General features: G+C 41.6%; 1 protein-coding gene across 2 annotated transcripts in view; it reads left to right on the forward strand.

The window, feature by feature from the left end:
• fgf10 (fibroblast growth factor 10) overlaps positions 1–21,076 on the forward strand; it is a 146,772-nt gene that overhangs the window by 114,086 nt on the left and 11,610 nt on the right. For both annotated transcript variants that reach the window (XM_033030990.1, XM_033030988.1), the window contains one exon: positions 19,905–20,008. In XM_033030990.1, coding sequence (XP_032886881.1) covers positions 19,905–20,008 — 104 coding nt within the window. The remainder of the gene's footprint in view (positions 1–19,904; positions 20,009–21,076) is intronic.

The following is a 21,076-nucleotide window of genomic DNA, read 5'->3' on the forward strand; positions in this document are numbered from 1 at the left end:
GTTGAGTTTATATATCAGAAGCATGATTTACATGGGAAATGTTCTGACTAGTTAACTTTTCATATTGGTAGATCAGTCCCTTTCACTGATTCCAGCAGAAGAATATCACATTTCATTCTGCTTGGTATTATTCATGTTTCGGGATCAGACTGATTCACACCTGCAAGGTCTGGATAGCAATTCATGCGTCAGGTTGTGACACATTCGAATGGAGAATGTACCAGTCAGTGTAAAGATCAGATCACAGGCTGATGTGTACTAGCTCTCCCACCCCACCCCTCCCCCCCCCCCTCCCCCTCCCTTTACAAACAAAGTCTGAAGTGCTGAGTACTTTCAGCATTTTCTGTTTTGATTCACATAGGATTTGTTTAAATTGCCATGTAATTGATTACATAAAATGCTCTGGTTAGTGTATAGTATAATTGAAATCTCAGTATCAGGTTGATACACACAGGAAATTCTTCTGTGTAGTGTGTAATTCATGCTTCAAACTGAAACCATTTCACAAGTGGATGTTCTGACTAATGTAGGAACTGCAAATGTCAGTTTACAAAAAACACACAAAGTGCTGGAGTATTGGAGTATGCAGGTCAGGCAAGATCTCTGAAGAGCATGAACAGGTGACGTTTCTGGAAGCACCCTCTGCATTCATTCTGAAGAAGGGTATCAACCCAAAACGTCACCGATCCATGCTCTCCAGGAGTGCTGCCTGACACGTTGAATTACTCCAGCACTTTGTGCCTTTTTCTGAATAATGCAGTTTGTTTATCAGGATCAGAGCAATCACGTGGTGTTGACATCACTGTTGAGTACGTCACACGACTGTTTAATACGTCACACATGTTGAAGGATTAGAATGACTGACCCCTTCCTCAACCCTCTAGCTGTCTCCTCCCACCCTCCCATCCGCCCGCCCTCGGGCTCCTCCTCCTCCCCTTTTCCTTCCTTCTCCCCCCCACCCCCCATCAGTCTGAAGAAGGGTTTCGGCCCGAAACGTCGCCTATTTCCTTCGCTCCATAGATGCTGCTGCACCCGCTGAGTTTCTCCAGCAATTTTGTGTACCTTTGAAAGATCTTCTGATGGCTTTGTAATTCTTTCATCCAGATTGTAATAGTTCACATGTAAAATGACCAGATTAGTGTGCAATTCCTGTGGCAGGGTCAGATTAATTCACAGGCCTTTGTTCTGATTTGTGAGGTTCATTTATCACAGTCTGATGGATTCCACAGAAAATGACATGTTTAGTGTGTGAATCATGTACCAGCATTAGACCAATTTATTTGGTTATGTTGCCACAAATGTGTATTTTATGATTGAGGTTTACATTGTTTCACTCAGGGCATGTTTCAATTAGTGTGTAGTTCATGGTTCAAGTTCAATCTGTTGCACACACGCCTGCTAAAGTTCATGGACCCGAAAGGATAACTTTGTCTTTCAACAGATGCTGTCTTTCATGCTGACTATTTCCACCATTTCTGTTTTGATTCAGATGGTGTTTCATGTATCGGTTTCAGGCTGATTCCTGCAGGAAATGGTCTCCAAGTTTGTAATTCGCCTGTAAGGATGAAAATAGTTCCCAGGGGAATGTTCTGATTAGTTAATGTTTCATGTGTGAGAATCAGACTGATTCATATACCGGAGGAAAGAACTGAGACGTTAACTCTGTTTCTCTCTCCACAGATGCGTCCTGGCCTGTTGAGTATTTCCATTATCTGTTTTGATTCACACGGGTTTTTTTCTGATTAGTGTGTAATTCATGTATCAGGATCAGACTGATTCTAACAGGTAAATTCTGATTAGTGTGGCATTTTTGTGTCAGGTTAAATTTGTGTGTAATGCATTTATCAGGATAGTAAATATTCACACCCGGAATGTTTTAATTCGAGCATAGCATCGGTCTCAGGATCAGTCTGATTCACATAGAGAAAGTCCTCTTTGTTGTTTATTTTTCAAGTATCAGGAGTCAGCCTGATTCAAACCTTCTACGTTTCATGTCAACAGCCTGAAACATTGGCTGCAGCGAGCTTAAAGGAGGTCATGCTTCATGTTTGGTCACCATCCACGCTCCACAAACAGCCTCCACCCAGTCGATCTCCACAAGCACATTCAGTTTTTGTCATTCTTTTTTTTTAAAATATTTTTATTAGAAGCAAACACATATTATAAACATTTCATGTATATCAGTCGTACATTATTAATATTATCAATTGTGGATTGATTCTGCTTCCAGTTTCTTTTTAAAGATAGGAAGTAAGAGAGAAAGTTATAAGAGAGAACCAGTTTTTGTCATTCTACAGGGCGAATTGCACTTAAGGTAGGGTGATCTATTGTGACAAGTGATCAAAATGTCAGAAACATTTAAAGATAGATAGAAGCAACTAAAAAAATGTGATTGTTTCAAAAAAATAAAAACAACATGTACATAACACATTCAGAACTCTTGTAAATTAGAAACATTAATATAAAGTGAATTAAAAACAAAAGAAGCAAACCATGATAGAGTAGTTAACATTTCTGTTTCCCATGTTAAAATTAGGCCCATCGAGTCTACTCCACCATTCAATCACAGCTGATCAATTTTTCCCTTTAACCCCATTCTCCTGCCTACTTCCCTCAACCTATGATGCCCTTATTAATCATGACATTTATAAGGCTTCTTGACAATAAAAAATATGGAATTAATGGAGCCAAATAGGATGAATGTAGATGGGCATGATCATGGCTGCAGGGCCTGTTTCCATGCTGTACTTGTATATTACTCCATAAACCTTTGTTATTTAGGTTTATGAGCCCACTACAGTGAACGGGGCTCCTCTAGATATGCCAGCCAGTCCTGATTCGACCAGATACCAAATGTATCTAGCTGAGCCCAGCATTGGGGCAGGAAGCCAGTTGTACCAAGATGGTATGAATGGTGTATGCCTAGTTTATTTCTACGTTCTTATGCGGTGCATAAATGTGGAAGTCAAAAACACACTGAGCAGTGGAGGGTGTCTGGACAACAGTTAATTAGTTCCAGACAACAGCTGGAACAAATACTGGAGCATAATTTAGCCCACTAACTTCGTTTTTCATGGCATGTTATTCAAGAATGAAGAAGCAATCGATTCACGAAGAGCATTGTTTTGTTTTGTGCGTAAATGATGTATCAGGATCGGACATTCACATTTCCTATTTTCTAAATAGCGCAAAATTCTTGATTCAAAATTCAAGCCAATTAATTTCCAAGAATGTTTTGATTAATGTATTATTTACGTAGCATGATTGGACTAATTCAAATGGGCAATTAAATCATTAATGCGTAATTTGTAATTGAATTGATTCACATCTTTTTGCAGATGAGTGTTTTATCTATCGGGGCCAAACTGATTGACACCCTTCTGCTGATGGACAGACCGAAGACATTTAACTCTATTTTCTTTTGACAGATGATGCCTGGACTACTGACAAATTTTATTATTTTCTGTTTTGATTCATTCATTTTATTTGAATCAATGTGTTATGGATGTATTGGGATCATACTGGTTAACGTTGGGAATATGCTGATAACTGTGGAGGTCATTGTTCAATAATGTAATGATTTTCATAGAGGATGTTCTGACTAGTGTATAAATTATACATCAGAATCAGAATAATTCAGGGAAGATTTTGATGAGTGTGTAATTCATGTCTGTATATAACAGATCGGGCTGGGCATTGTTCTGACTAGTGAGCACTTCATGTATCAGGTAGACAAAAATGCTGGAGAAACTCAGCGGGTGAGGCAGCATCTATGGAGCGACGGAATAGGCGACGTTTCGGGTCAAGACCCTTCTTCTGACCCTCTCTCCGAAATCTACTTCACTTCATGTATCAGGTTCAGAGTGTTACATCCCCTTCACTTAAAGGTCATTGACCTGAAATGTTAACCTGGTCTCCCTGTCCAGGGATGATGTTTTGCCTTGTTGTCTATTTCTAACATTTTCTATTTTAATTGATGCGGGCTTTAGTTCTGATTTGTATATAATTTATCAGATTTAATCACATAAGAAACGTTACAGTTAGTCTGTAATTTATAAATGAAAACAGACAGATTCTCAAGACGTTGTGTTCTGATTAATGCATTGTTCATAAAGTCATAGAGTAATACAGTGTGGAAACAGGCCCAACTTGCCCACACCGGCCAACATGTCCTAGCTACACTAGTCCCAATTGCCTGTGCTTGGTCCATATCCCTCCAAACCTGTCCTATCCATGTACCTGTCTAACTGTTTCTTAAAGATGGGATAGTCCTAGCCTCAACTGCCTCCTCTGGCAGATTGTTCCATAAACCCACCACCCTTTGTGTGAAAAAGTTACTCCACGGATTCTTATTAAATCTTTTCCCCTTCACCTTGAACCTATACCCTCTGATCCTCGATTCCCCTACTCTGAGCAAAAGACTCTGTACATCTACGCGATCTATTCCTCTCATGATTTTATACACCTCTATAAGATCTCCCCTCATCCTCCTGCGCTCCATGGAATAGATGCCCAACCGACGCAATCTCTCCCTATAGCTCACATCCTCTAGTCCTGGCAACATCCTCGTAAATTTTTCTGAGTCCTTTCAAGCTTGACAATATCTTTCCTCTACCATGGTGCCCAGAACTGAACACAATATTCTAAATGCGGTCTCACCAACGTCTTATACAACTGCAACATGACCTCCCAACTTCTATACTCAATACTCTGGCTGATGAAGGCCAAAGTGCCAAAAGCCTTTTTGACCACCTTATCTACCTGCAACTCTACCTTCAAGGAACCATGCACCTGTACTCCTAGATCGTGTTGTTGCATGTTGCAGCTGATAAATGTGAGGTGCTACACCTTGGCAGGACAAATCAAAATAGGACGTACATGGCAAATGGTAGGGAATTGAAGAATGCAGTTGAACAGAGGGATCTGGGAATAACCGTGCATAGTTCCTTGAAGGTGGAATCTCATATAGATAGGGTGGTAAAGAAAGCTTTTGGTATGCTAGCCTTTATAAATCAGAGCATTGAGTATAGAAGCTGGGATGTAATGTTAAAATTGTACAAGGCATTGGTGAGACCAAATCTGGAGTATGGTGTACAATTTTGGTCGCCCAATTATAGGAAGGATGTCAACAAAATAGAGAGAGTACAGAGGAGATTTACTAGAATGTTGCCTGGATTTCAACAACTAAGTTACAGAGAAAGGTTGAATAAGTTAGGTCTTTATTCTCTGGAGCGCAGAAGGTTAAGGGGGGACTTGATAGAGGTCTTTAAAATGATGAGAGGGATAGACAGAGTTGATGTGGACAAGCTTTTCCCTTTGAGAATAGGGAAGATTCAAACAAGAGGACATGACTTCAGAATTAAGGGACAGAAGTTTAGGGGTAACATGAGGGGAACTTCTTTACTCAGAGAGTGGTAGCGGTGTGGAATGAGCTTCCAGTGGAAGTGGTGGAGGCAGGTTCGTTGGTATCATTTAAAAATAAATTGGATAGGCATATGGATGAGAAGGGAATGGAGGGTTATGGTATGAGTGCAGGCAGGTGGGACTAAGGGAAAATAATTGTTCGGCACGGACTTGTAGGGCCGAGATGGCCTGTTTCCGTGCTGTAATTGTTATATGGTTATATGGTATCAAGATCTGATTAATTGATAGCGTGAATACTCCAATATTGTGTCATCTTATGTCATTGAGTTTATTTATGAAAGATTGATTCACTAGAGGTTACCTTTTAGTTGCTATAAAAGTGCCGTTTCAGGATCAGTCTAATTCACATCAGGAGTGCTCTGATTATTTTATAACGAATCACTCAAGGTTAGATTCTAGTTACTGAAAAATTCATGTGTTAGTATCCATCTGATTCCCATGATTCCCATGAGAAATTATCTTTATTCATGTAACAGGATCAGACCAATTCACCTTGGGGACTGTTGCAACGTATGTGATTTGTCTGAGATTCAAATTTTATCATTGCTGCCACAGAATCGGGCAGGTTCATAGGTGGAATAATTTGATTAGTTGAAAATGGTGTATCAGATCTAGTCTGATATAAACAGGGATTGACCTGATTATTGTGGATCTCCTGCACCAAGCAGAGATTAAACAAACATGTATGCTCTGATGTGTATGACTCATGGATGACGGTAATTTTTCACTCATATTGGGAATGTTCTGAATAGTGTGTAATTCATATATCAGGAACAGATAGGTTCACGTGATGTGATCAGACTGGTGCATAGAGCTTATGTTGGCAACAAACTGATTCACATGAAAGTTGTTTTGATACTGTTGGTATATAATTCATGCAGGTCACCCATGGAATTTCTGATTGATGTGCACTTTATATATCGGATTAATCCCATTTTTGAGGGGAGTGTTGTGTATGGTGTGTAATTGCCATATCAGGACAAAAATGGGTGTTCAAATGTAATTGTCCACCTTAGTGTTTAAATCAGTTATCAATAACAGACTAATTCACAAGGTTGTTCACTGATTAGAATGTAGATCATGCGTCAAAATCAGTCCAATTAATAACATAAATGATCTGGTTAGTGTGTAGTTCTGAGTTTGGATCAGGCTGATTCACGTGAAAACGTTGTGATTTATGTATGATTTACCTATTAAACAGTGAATGAAGATTGATGTGATTGGAATCACGCAGTTTTTCAGACAGAATAATCTGATTACTGTATAAATCACATATCAACAGCAGACTGATTCACATGGAAAATATATATCACGTTCCTGGATCAGATGACTATCATGGGAACTGTTGCAACATATGTGATTTGTTTGCGATTCAAATTTTATCATTGCTTCCACAGAATCGGGCAGGTTCATAGATGGAATCATCTGAATAATGTGAATCATCTGAATAATGCAGGGTCCCTGCAACAAAAATGCATCAGTTCACATCATTGAACTGTGCAATCCACATATAATGATTAGAACTATTCACACAAAGCATGGTCTGATAAGTGTGTTATTTATGTATCTGTATCAATTTCAATTGTATGGCAAGTATTCTGATTACCGTGTAATTCCTGTATCGTTACAGGCTCATTCATACAGTGTTATGTTCTGATAAGTATGTGCATTTCATAACAAAGTCATTCATCAGTGGAATGACTTGTTTAGTTTGTGATTCATAAATCAGAATCAGACTTTGCCACATGGGACATGTTATAAACAATAATTCAACTATCCGAATGCCCTGCATAGTATACAATCCTGATATAAAAATCAGAAAAATCCACAGATGTAATTATTTGATTAGTTTGTAAATCATACATATTGTATGAATTTGATTCACACAGAGATTGTACCGATCGATAAATAAATCATGTATCAGGACTGGATGGATTCACATGGAAGGAGCTGATTAATATATAATTCATTTATTTAGGATTAGACTAATTTCACAGAAGGATTAATCCGTTTAGCATGGATCTCTAGTATCAAAAAATGGGCTAATTTTCAGTTGTGTTCAGATAATGTGATTTATGTAATGGGCGATTCTCACTCACATTGCCAATGTTCTGGTTAGTGCCTGAATCATGTGTAAGCATCATTGGACATGATCTGATAAACATGTAATTTAAGCTAACAAAAACAAATATTATTAAAGCAGACTAATTTTACACAAGGTTACATTCCAGTTAAAGAGCTGTCTATCGTGATCAGAATATTCATGGGAATATCAATTCATGTATGTGGAGCATATGCACGGTTCCCTTATTAATGTGAAATTCCTGTATCATGAACAGTCTAACTCACACAGGAAAGGTTCTGATCAGTGGGCAGTTCATGCATCAGGGTTGAATGGACTCACTGTGGGAAGAAACCTGCAAGTGAGTTAATCATGTCTTTGGGTCAGATTGATTCACTGGTGGAATATTATGATTATTCGCAGTTTATGTGTGAAAATCAAACTGATTTGCACAGAATTTGTTCTGACGGGTGTGCAATTCATGTGTCAAGATATGAATCTTGATATCACAAGATTATCTTGATTCCCGTACAGAATAATTTGATTAATGAGTAAATTATATACCAGCATGTGATCAATTCACAGAGATGATGATCTGACTAAGGACTGATTCTCTGGAAGAATGTGTAATCATTTTATGTACAAGAATTTATAATAATTAGTATTGCTATCCTGGTTATTGCATAATTGAAATATGATCAGATAGATTCCCATGTTCTCATTGGTATGTAAATCTTTATAAAGAATTGGAGTCATTTACATGATTGTTTTAATTATTGTGTAAAATTTATATCAACTGATTTACAAAGTTTATTCTGATCAATCGTAAACCATCGATCAAGATCATACTAATTCATATGAGGATTAATATGATGAATATGTGGGGCACGTATCAAAATCAGACTGATTCATGCTGCGGATGTTCTGATTAGGTTATTCATTTGCGTACATCAGGCATACATACGTACATAGAACACTCCATGTGTTTTAATTAGAACACATGGAGTGTTCTAATTAGAGTAAAATTTCCGTAGCCGCATCGGATTCATTCAATTAGTAAATATTCATGTAAGTGTATAATTCAGGGCACAAAGTGCTGGAGTAACTAACGGCATCAGGCAGCATCCCTAGAGAACTTGGTGACATTTTGGGTGGGGACCGTTAAGAAGGGTCTCAACCCAAAGCGTCACCTATTCGTGTTCTGCAGAAACACTGCCAGACCTGCTGTTACTCCAGTACTTTATGATTATTTGTTGTAAACCAGTATCTGCAGTTCCTTGTGTGTCTGTATTATTCATGAATCAGAATCAGTTTAGTTCACGAGAGGAATGTTTGAATTTATGTATTGCTCATATAACATGAACAGATGGATTCCCACATGAAATGTCCTGATCACTGTGCAAATGATGTGCCAGACTTTGTTCTAAAATATGTGTAATTAAATAGAATTATTAGGGAAGTTTAATGTATTTGGAGCAGGTAACCATTTTTATTTGGTTTTCTTTTGCTATCAAAAGTCATTGAAATGATGACTGTTTTCAGTTAATGATATTTCCCATGGTTGTTTGAAATTTTCTCCTCCAGGGAGTTGAAGAGTGCAGACATCTGAACAGCTGATCCAGTAACCTCACTCTTGGGCAATACCTCACAGTCATGGGCAATTTGCCTCCACTCTTGTTCTGTGGCTTCTGTGGTACCTGATGAAACCAGCCCAGAATCTACAGACCATGTGCCATTTGCTCTGAGTTTCAGCATGCTCCCACTGTGGAGAGTTATGATTTGCAATGCAATTCTGAAAGCTTTTTCCAGCCCCTTGAGTGGTTATGGGACTGAGATTTCCACAGATTCAAGGTGATACTACACGTTTTTAAAAGTGCTTTGTGAACATCCTTGAATTATTTCTCCTTTACTCCTGGCAATTCTTTGCCTGAATAGAGCTAAGAGTAAAATACTTATTTCAGCAGTCTGGTATTGCAAATATCAATGTCATGGCCTGTCCATCAGAGCAGGCACTGTGAAATTGGAGCCTCAATGCTGGGGATGTTGGCCTGGGAGAGCAGGCACAAAATAATTCCAAAAATGGAACCTCTCTCATGACCATCAAAAGTAGAATATCTACTTTTATAGTTGTTCTATAGTAGTGACATGCTCTGTTTGACTTGTACAAGTGCAATATTTCTTTTCGAAACAATCCAGTTTCCTTATCAGTTGATCCATTTAGAGCAAGTTCAAAAGGTTTGCTGCAATGTATGCATTGCACCATGTTATGCCAATACATCTCACTCCAAATACATAATTTTACCTCTCCAACAATGAATAAACGTATGACTTTTGCACCCTAATCTTGCTTTATTCTGCCAGTCACTCTCTTCCCATTTATCTTTGTCTGTTTCAATAGTTTGTTTCATCGTGCAAAGATAACCAGGAGAACATGACCTTAAAACTGCACTAAAATGTCCTTACGTACAATACATACAATTTCCACAGAAGTCAAGATTTTTCAGGCCGTAATGTAGTATAAGGTGTTGCAAAGAGTGAATCATTGATTATGCAATCAGGTTGAACTGTTCATAACAGAGCAAGGAAGAAAACCTTCTAACTTCCGATGACTGAAATGATTTGAGTCCAAAGTAAAAGGTAAATAAAAATGCTGGAGAAACTCAGTGGGTGAGGCAGCATCTCCTTCGCTCCATAGAGTTTCTCCAGCATTTTTATCTACCTTCGATTTTAACACCGTCTGCAGTTCCTTCTTAAACATTGAGTCCAAAGCAAAGTATATGCATATTTTTTTAAGAAGGTGGACCTGAATATGAATATTGATGATATTGGAAACAGTAGAAGCTTCACCGATACAGACAGGCTTAAATATATAACAGAGGTAAGGTTGGACATTGTGGTGGTTCAGTGTTTCACATCATTCCTTCCAGATCTTGTAATGGCGTCCATATCATTAAATCAATTGTTGAAGAAGTATGAGAAGTGGATGTGGAACAAAGAGCTACAGAGTGCATATGATGAAAGGAAGATGTCTTTACTAATCATGAGTTGAAGTGCAAAGCAGTATTATGGTGTAGTCGACATAATAAATTGCAGAATGGACAATGAGCATAAAAACCCCACAATTTTTGCTTCTCACAAGCCCACAAAGAGCAAGAGCAATTTTGTACAAATCAAGGGGGAAGCAGGAAATGTGTTCCATCAGTTATTGTTTTATCCAAGCAACAGATCAAAAGCTTTTATCTTTTAAGCTTTAATATCTAAGCAACCACAGCAGCATTTTTGGATGCAAATAGGTGCATCATGCATGCCTCAAGTAGTGTGTAGGATAACGTTAGTGTGCGGGGATTGCTGGTCGGTGCAGACTCAATGAGTCAAAGGTCCTGCATGCGTGCTGTATCTCGAAGCTAAACTAAAACTGAACACTCAGGGATAGTCATTATGACAGCAAGCACAAGAAGTTTGGTTTGCTTTCCTCATATTGTATCATTATTCAATAAATGCAGTATTAAAGAATATGTAATTAGAGGAGTAAATCATCAAAAATTATTTTGAAATCATGAACTAAGCCTTTTCAGAAAGCACGTGGAAAATGTTGTGGAAAATCGAATTTCCTCTTGTCATTCAATGGTCTCTCAAAGTGGATTGAATATGAATTCTTGCAGCACTGCTGAATATGTTGTTGGAGTCCATGTCTGCATATCAACGAAAGAGCGTGCTTCTGGCAATTGCCCACATCTGCCCTGTTGGGATACTTTATGAAATGGATTGGTATTTGGCATACCTTGTTATATTATGTGACTTCAAATGTATGAGTTGAGGGTCGCCAAATCACCTCCGAAGCTGCCAAGAAGCAAGCATTGCAGGGATGCCTAAAACTTAGCATGAAATTTCACTTTGTCTATTTCTTGCTAAAGTATAAAATAACCCTGAACCTTATCACAAGTGCACACATTCAGAATTCAACAAATGTAACTTCTCGAGTTGAAGAGACGTCATTGAGTCAAAATCTAAAAGGAACACAGTTTTATGGGAAAGGCGTATGTTCAGTTCTTAACCATTTACGAAGGTGAGCTTACACATGAAAGATGTAAACCATGGTTGAGGTTTGCAGAACCAAGAGATATCTATCGAGATTGGTGATAAAAATCTAAAACCTCATTCAAATCAAGTGACCGCTGCTAGTTTGGATTTTGAACCACTTAATCATTAAACTGTCTTTGAGTTGAAGCTATTGCAAACTTCAGGAACTGAGATAACAGATCTAAGCAAGTCTGACAAATGAACTGGTTATTAATCATAGATAGACACAACAAGCTGGAGTTATTCAGTAGGTCAGACAGCTTCTCTGGAAAAAAGGAATAGGTGATGTATGTAATACATGTAGTTTATGTACGTTCAGATCGGGGGCAATTCCCCCGCCACGCGTACCATGTAATCCCGTGCTACCTGCTCCATGGTCGGATAGTCGGTGACTAAACCGTCTCCCCCACCTGGTTTACACGGTGAGGAGGGGGCTGTGGACCCCCAGCAGGACCAAAAACAAGACCTGTCAAAGGGCGGATGAGCTCCTAGTGAGCCAACGGTCATCCACGCTTCAGTAGAAGTTACGATCACTGTTCCGTTGATGTTTTCAACGATGATGATGATGATGATGATGATGATGATGTAATGTAATATGTAATGCTATTTTCGAGACCCTTTTTCAGACTGATGGTCAGGGGAAAGGGAAACAAGAGATATAGATGGTGATATAGAAAAATGTACAACAATTAAATGAAAGATACTAATCATATTATCTTCTGTTACTATTTCCATACCGACCTTTCTAGCCTGTGCCTGCTCCATTACAAGAGTGAGGCCAAGCGCGAACTGGAAAAGCAGCACCTAATTTTCCGCTTGGGTAGCACACATAATAACAGAACGAACATTGAAATCTGCAATCTATCTATCTATCTATATACTTTTAAATCTGTGTGTGTGTGTGTGTGTGTGTGTGTGGGTGTACGGCATTTTGCCTTTGAAACGTATTTCCTAGAAAACCTGACGCAAAAACGCAGAGATTTTTACAATTTCGGTAGAGATATATCTTATTTCAGAAATACACACCTTGATCAATTATTTTCCCAGATTTTGAATAAAATTGATCACAAACTCACTTTAAAAAAAAAAAATCGGCGCTTGAGCTGCTGACGTCACAATGCCCACATGCCGACCAATCCAGGCCCACCTGCCTCCAGGCGCCGCCCCCCCGCCGCTGTGGACTAAAGCCCCGTGCCCAGCCCAAGTACGCTCGCCCCCTTCACCCCCACTCGCCCTCTCACCCCTCCTCCCCCTCCTCTCCCTCACACCCCCCTCATCTCCCGCCCCTTCCCCACACACTCCCTCTCCTCCTGCCTCTCCCCCTCCCTACTCTTCCCCCTCTCTAGTCTAGTACATAACTAAAACTCTGATCTTGTTATCTTCCTGTTTGGCGGTCATTCTATTTGCGCAAAAAACGTTCGCGATAGCGCTACGATTTTTCTTCAGTTCACTCACCGTTCTCCTATGCTGCGAAGTTTTGTTCTGATTGGTTGAATGTCCTAAAAGTTAGCGAAGTTTAAAAATCATAAAAAACGCGCGTGCGCAGATCGATCTCTTCTCCTGCCAGTCAGCGCCTTGCGGATTAGCCTCTTCCACTGTCACTCCCCTGGATGATCCACCCTTTCCTGCGCCATCGCGTATTTAAGGAGCTGAAGATGGCCGGCGGAGGTTTCCAACCGGACTTTCGGAGGGACCCGAGGCAGCCCCGCCCCGAGCAGCCCAGCGTCGAGCAGCCCAGAGTCGGAGATTGACCCAGCCCAGCCCAGAGTCAGAGACCCTGCCCAGCCCGGAGTTGGAGATGCCACCAATGTCGCCAAAAGCTGCGACTCTGATCCCAGCGGAGGAGAACGACCAGCGACCAGCACCCGCTGCGAGACACCATCGCACCATCAATTCCATCCACTACCCCTCTGGTCCCCCTCGCTGCCCCTCCTCCCCCCCCCCCCATGATGCCCCCCTCTCCCCCATGGCTGTTCCCCCCCGCCCCCCCATATTTTTTCCAAGCTCACTCCCCCCCCCGCCCACACACCCCTCTCTCCCCACACAACACCCCCCCCCCCACCCACACACCCCTCTCCCCCACCCACACACACACACCCCCCACCCCTAGGGGAAAAGAGCCGCGCCTGCACAGTTAGGGGCTACGGGTGAGTGGTGGAATATTGCGTTGGGGAATGGGTTGCGTTGGGGGACCAGCCCTCCCGTGTGACTGGGACCCGACTGGTCCCACTTAGTCTAGTTCCAAATAAAGCCACCTATTCCCCCTCTGTCCTTCCTGCCATCCAAACCACCCTCCCCACCCTAGTGCTCACCCATTTCTCCAACTATCCTTCCACGTTACTCCCATTCCCTTCAACCTATAACCCTCTTCTGGCTTTACATTTCACTCCGCTTCTCTCTTTATTTAACACCTTTATCATCTCTAACCTTTGTTACTTACTCCACCTGCCAATCAAACACCTCCACCAATATCCTTCCATCACTTGTCAGGCTTTGTCCTGCCCCTATCCTCTAAACTTATCCTATCCATGTACCTATCTAAATATTGCTTTAGAAAATGTGATAGTACCCAACTCAACTACCTCTTCCAGCAGCTCTTTCCACATGTGTAAGAAGGAACTGCAGATGCTGGTTTAAACCAAAGATAGACACAAAATGCTGGAATAACTCAGTGGGACAGGCAGCATCTCTGGAGAGAAGGAATGGGTGACGTTTCGGGTCGAGACCCTTCTTCAGACTGGTTAGGGATAAGGGAAATGAGAAATATAGATGGTGATGTGGAGATAAAGAACAATGAATGAAAGATATACAAAAAAGTAACGATTATAAAGGAAACAGGCCATTGTAAGCTGTTTGTAGGATGAAAATGAGAAGTTAGTGCGACTTGGGTGGGGGAGAGATTCAGAGCGAGGAAATGCTGGGGCTACCTGGAGTGAGAGAAATCAAAATTCATACCACTGGGCTATAAGCTGCCCAAGCGAAATATGAGATGCTGTTCCTCCAATTTGCGTTTAGCCAAGCTCGGACAATGGAGGACACCTTGGACAAAAAGGTCTGTGTAGGAATGCGAAGGAGAATTAAAGTGTTCACCAACCGGGAGATCAAGTTGGTTCACGCGGGCTGAGTGAAAGTGTTCCGCGAAACGATCACCCAGTCTGCGTTTGGTCTTGCTGATGTATAAGACTCCACATCTTGAACAACGGATACAGTAGATGAGGTTGGAGGAGGTGCAAGTGAACCTCTACCTAACCTGAAAGGACTGTCGGGGTCCCTGGACAGAGTCGAGGGAGGAGGTATAGCGACAGATGTTGCATCTTCTGCAGTTGTAGGTGAAGGTACCTGGGCAGGGGGTGGTTTGGGTGGGAAGGGATGAGTTACCCAGGGAGTTGCATAGGGAATGGTCCCTGTGGAAGGCAGAAAGAGGTGGCGATGGGAAAATGTGGCTAGTGGTGGGATCCCGTTGAAGGTGGCGGAAATTTTGGAGGATTATGTGTTGTATGCGACGGCTGATGGGGTGGAAGGGGGACTCTGTTTGTTGCAACTAGTGGGAGGAGGAGTAAGTGCGGAGCTGCGGGATACCGAGGAGACACGAGTGAGGGCCTCATATATGATGGGAAAGGGAAAGGAAAAGGAACCCCCCTGTTCCCTAAAGAATGAGGACATCTTGTATGTCCTAGAATGGAACACCTCATCTTGGGCGCAGATGAGGCATAGACGGAGGAATTGGGAGTAGTCTTTGCAGGAAGCAGGGTGGGAAGTGTAGTCGAGATAGTTGTGGGAGTCAGTGGGTTTGTAATAGATGTCAGTCAATAGTCTATTTCTTGTGATGGAGACTGTGAGATCAAGAAAGGGGGGTTGTTGGAGATGGTCCGTAAATTTGAGTGCAGGATGAAAATTAGTTTAGTTGATGAAGTCCATGAGTTCTGCATGGGTGCAGGAGGTAGCACCGATGCAGTCATCAATGTAATGTTCAGGGATAGGGCCAGTGTACGCCTGGAACAGTGATTGTTCAATGTACACTACAAAGAGGCAGGCATAGCTGGGGCCCATGCGGGTGCCCATAGCTACGGGTAGGGGCGCCGTCCTATTTGGGTATGGCTGCCCAGCCTGCAGCTGTCTGTTTTTTCACCTCTTTTTTTTATTTTTAGTGAGTTAAAATGTTTTGTTTTTGGAGGTTTAGCCTTTTTAATGTGGGGGGTGGGGGAGGGGGGGTGGGGTGGGAAGGGAGAAACTGCTTTCCAGGGCCCCTACCTGGTCGGAGAGGCGGATTTCCTCCGAGCAGCACCTTTGACCCGTCCTCGCAGCCTTCCATCGGAGTCTGGAGCGGAGTTTCCTGAGGGGACCGGCCAGAACCTCGGCTTCGGCGGTGGCACAGCGCTGGAGCGCTATCACGGAGCGGGCGATACCTTGCCCGGTTCGCCGCGCTGGAACTCCGGTATGCTGGGACCGCCGATAAAAACATTGCAGAGTTGCGGGGTCTGTGGAGCGGCCAGCTGCGGGTGGTGGCGCTGAACTTTACATCGGGAGCCTGGGATCTCTCGCCAAGATCGCCAGTGGTGGAGCTCCATCCAGCGCGACCTGTCGGCTTCGGAAGCCGCGGTCTCGAGTAAGGAAGCGGCCGTTCCAGGTATCCCAAGCCGCTGAGAGGATTCTCCCGACGCCAGAGCACCATCATCTGGCGAGAACGGCCTGGAACATCGGGCCTCCTTAAAGGCGACTGCGGAGGCCTCAATAGGCCCGACTATGGGTAGACATGGGGGTGGGGACTGGACTTTGTGCCTTCCCTCATAATGGGGAACCATTGTGGGGGGATGTTTTTATGTTTAAATGTCTTTATTATTGTTATGTTCTGTACTTTTTAGTGTGCTGCAATGGCAATCTGCATTTCACTACACCAATTGGTGTATTTGACAAATAAAGAACCTTTGAACCTTTGAGCCTTTGGATGGTGGAAGTGGGAGGAGTCAAAGGAAAAATTGATGAGCGTGAGGACCAGATCGGCTAGGCGGAGTATAGTGTTAGTAGAGGGAAATTGGATGGTTCTGCAGTCGAGGAAGAAATGGAGGGTTCTAAAGTCTTTCCATATACCTACCATGTTTTGTGTAAAAAAAAGTTGCCCCTCAGGTTCCTATGAAATCTTTCCCCCCTCACCTTAAATCTATGCCCTTTTTGATTCCGCTACTCTGGGTAAAAGACTCTGTGCATCTATTCCTCTGATGATTTTATACACCTCTATAAGATCACCCTTCCTCCTCCTGCATTTCAAGGAATAAAGTCCTTTTCTGGTTAACCTCTCCCTATAGCTCAAACCTTCAACACCTGTAATATCCTCATAAATCTTTTTTGCACCCTTTCAGCTTAACAACATCTTTCCTATGACAGGGTGACCAAAACTGAACACAATACTCTAAATGTGGCATCACCAATGTCTTCTACAACTGTAACATGACCATCCAACTACTATACAATACTCTGCCTGATGAAGCCTTCCTGACCATCCTATCTACTTGTGATGCTACTTTCAAGGAACAATGTGCCTGCACCCTTAGATCCCTTAGCAGGTCCTGCACTGGTTTGACTTCCCAAAATGCAACACCTTGCACTTCTCCTTATTAAACTCCATTATCCATTTTTCAGCCCACCTGCTCAACCGATTGGGATCCTACTACAATTTTTGATAACCATCTGTACTATTTCCAATACTGCCCACTAACTCATTAATCAACCCTTGTATGTTCTCATCCAAACCATTGATGTGGATGACAAACAGCAATGGGCCGATCATCGAACCCTGAGGCACACCGCTCATCACAGCCTCCAGTCCGATAAACAATCTTCCACCATCTGAAAAAGGGTCTTGACCCGAAACGTGAGCCTTTCTCCTTTTCTCCAGAGGTGCTGTCTGACCGGCTGTTACTCCAGCTTTTTGTGTCTGTCTTCCACCATCACAGCTTCCTTCCATAAAGCCAGTTAGCTAGCTCTCCCTGGATCCCATGCAATATAACCTTCCAGAGCAGCCTATCATGCAGAGCCTTGTTAAATCCCTTGCTGAAATCCATATACTGTACATAACATCTACAGCTCTGCCTTCATTAATCATTCTCGTCACATCTTCATAAAACTCAATCAGTTTCGTGTTCTACAAAAGAACAATTGAGTTCAAACCTAGAACCAAAGAATTCCAGAATTGATTCAACAACACAATATGTAAGGAAGATGTCAGGAAGATTCTGAAAACCTGTTAGTAGACTATCCCATTGTTTAAGAAACAGTTGGACAGGTACATGGATAGGCTTTGGAGGGTTATGGACCAAGTGCAGGCAAGTGGAACTAGGGTAGCTGGGACATTGTTGACCGGTGTGGATGAGTTGGGCCAAAGGCTCTGTCTCCACACGGTATCACTTTATGACTCTATGACTAAATAGTAACAGTAGAAGCTCCCTTGTGGCATTTGGGGTATTGTATGATCCTAACAAGCCTTGCAGTCACGGGATTGGTTAAAGTCAGTATGAATCAGCCATGATCACAATGAATGGCGATGCTGGCTCGAAGGGCCGAATGGCTTCCTCCTGCAGCTATTTTCTACATTTTCTATGAATATATGAAGGGGAAATCATGCTTCTTATCTTTTGGAATATTTTGAGGATGTAACAACTAGAATGGATAAGAGAGAGCCAGTGGATGTGGTGTATCTGGACTTTCAAAAAGCCTTTGTCCAGGTCCCACACAAGAGATGAGTGTGCAAAATTAGAGCACAGGGTATTGTGGGTGGGATAAAGAACTGGTTGGCAGACAGGAAGCAAAGAGTAGGAATTATGGGTCCTTTTCAGAATGGCAGACAGGGACTAGTGGGGTGCCGCAAGGCTCGGTACTGGGGCCGCAGTTGTTTACAATATACAGTATATTAACGATTTAGACGAGGGAATTAAATGTAACATTCTAAGTTTGCGGATGACACAAAGTTGGGTGGTAGTGTGAGCTGCGAGGAGGATGCTATGAGGCTGCAGGGTGACTTGGATATTTTGGGTGAGTGGGCAGAAGCATGGCAGATGCAGTATAATGTCGTTAAATGTGAGGTTATCCACTTTGGTGGCAAGAACAGGAAGGCAGATTATTATCTGAATGGTGTCAGATTAGGAGATGGGGAGGTACAACGAGACCTTGGTGTGCTTGTGCATCAGTCACTGAAAGTAAGCATGCAGGTACAGCAGGCAGTGAAGAAAGCTAATGGGATGTTGGTCTTCATTGCGAGAGGATTTTAGTTTAGGAGCAAGCACGTCCTACTGCAATTGTACAGAGCTCTGGTGAGACACCACCTGGAGTATTGTGTGCAATTTTTGTCTCCTAATATGAGGAAAGACATTATTGTTATTGAGGGAATGCCACGTAGGTTCACCAGGTTAATTCCCGGGATGGGTGGACTGACATGAGATGAAAGAATTGGTCGATTGGGCTTGTATTCACTGGAATTTAGGATTAGAGGGGATCATATAGAAACATATAAATATTATTAGAGGATTGGTCAGTCTAGATGCAGGAAAAATGTTCCCGATGTTGGGGGAGTCCAGAAACAGGGGTCACAGTTTAAGAATGTGGTAGACCATTTAGGACCGAGATGAGGAAAAACTTTTTCACCCAAAGAGTTGTGAATCTGTGGAATTATCTGCCACAGGAGGCCAATTCACTAGATGTTTTCATGAGAGAGTTAAATTTACCTCTAAGGGCTCAGGGAATCAAGGGATATGGGGGGAAAGCCAGAACGGGGTACTGATTTTGGATGATCAGCCATGATCATATTGAATGAATGGCCTACTCCTGCGCCGATTTTCTATGTTTCTATGCACCATTTATCCATGAAATGCACAAATTTTTATTGTTTTATAATTTTAAGGTTTTTTTTACAAAAGGAAGCAAAATGCATTTTATCTAGGCAACAAACTATTTTCTCATGTGCAATGTGAGTGCCTGCATATTAAACAATATAAGCTTCAGAAACATTTATTTTCATTTATTTTTCAGCTTAGCTGAAAATCTGAACAAATACTTAAAGTGATGAGTTGTTGGTATGCCTCTCCCTTTTTGGACATTTATTTAATGTGCTCTGGTGCATTCTAAGGACATTACAACTTTGAACCAGATAATGCCAACGAAACTTCATTTCTATGTCATCCAGAATTGCCATTTCTGTGAAGCACATATGTGTCATGAGCATCATGATAATTTTACAATCCTTTTTCAGATATTTTCTGTATTTTGAATAAGCAATGAATGAGCTACGTACTCTGAAATACCACCACTGCAGTCATAATGGTAACAAGTTATTTTTGTCTTGTTCTAGGTATACTGAAAATTACATCTGTGGAAGTCGGGGTTGTTGCTATTAAAGCAATTAGCAGCAATTATTATTTGGCCATGAACAAGAATGGAAAGATCTATGGCTCAGTAAGTATTCTTTCAAAGTATTTCAATTATAAAGCATTTAAGAAGGGATTACTGTGATTAATGGCATCATTATCTGCAAATTATAATGAGGTCAGTAATGACTTAGTTATTAATAAAATGAAGCCTGAACCACAGAACATATCTACTGTCAGATTAGTGCTGGATTTGGTTGGGTTGATTAGATTAGGTTTAATTGAATTAATTATTGAAGAACTGTTGAAGACTGTGTTAACTTTAGCCCCCTTGTGGCTTCTGGGGTATTGTAGTGTCTGAGCAAGCCTTTCCCCTGTTTAATACATGATGTGATTTTAACCTGTGTTTATTTCCATGTTTGTCCTGAAGGGGTTCAAACTGGGCTGTAGGTCCATTAAGCGGGTGATCCTATTCCTAACCTTATTGTCTTCCAAGGTGATGTTATTTCATATATGATTGTAAAACTTTTAAGATGCAGCCCAAACTTGAATTTGTTTGATAGACACAATATGCTGGAGTAACTCAACATGTCAGGCGGCATCTCTGGAGAAAAGGAATTTGTTCATCTTCAGTACAGTCTGGAGTAGGAATGGCATTTAATTCACCCTCCATCTAGGCCAATTGTAGAGTGCAGACAATGGTAATAGCATACTATAATTCCATATTTGAAAATTAACTCAAATATGAGCAGAATACTCAAAGCAATTTAAGAACTATTAAAATGATATTTTACTTCCGTTGACCTACATTTATAGACAAATTAAAGTCTAACCATCATTAACCTGAGATTGGGTGTCGAATGTCTTTGCTGTTAAGACGTTGCTTACTCTGAGATGATCCTTTGCAAGAGCTTCCTTTGCAACCATATGGTATCTATCTGCTAATCACAGTAAACCCAAGAGGCATTTGGATATAAATCTGATCACACAGCAGTACCAGAAAAACACCCCAGAAAAGTCATAATGTTTAAGAAGGAACTGCAGATGCTGGAAAATCGAAGGTAGACAAAAATGCTGGAGAAACTCAGCTGGTGAGGCAGCATCTATGGAGCGAAGGAAATAGATGCGGGTCGAGACCCTACTGCAGACTGAAATC

This window comes from Amblyraja radiata, chromosome 1, assembly GCF_010909765.2.
Source record: "Amblyraja radiata isolate CabotCenter1 chromosome 1, sAmbRad1.1.pri, whole genome shotgun sequence".
In the NCBI taxonomy this organism is placed as follows: Eukaryota; Metazoa; Chordata; class Chondrichthyes; order Rajiformes; family Rajidae; genus Amblyraja; species Amblyraja radiata.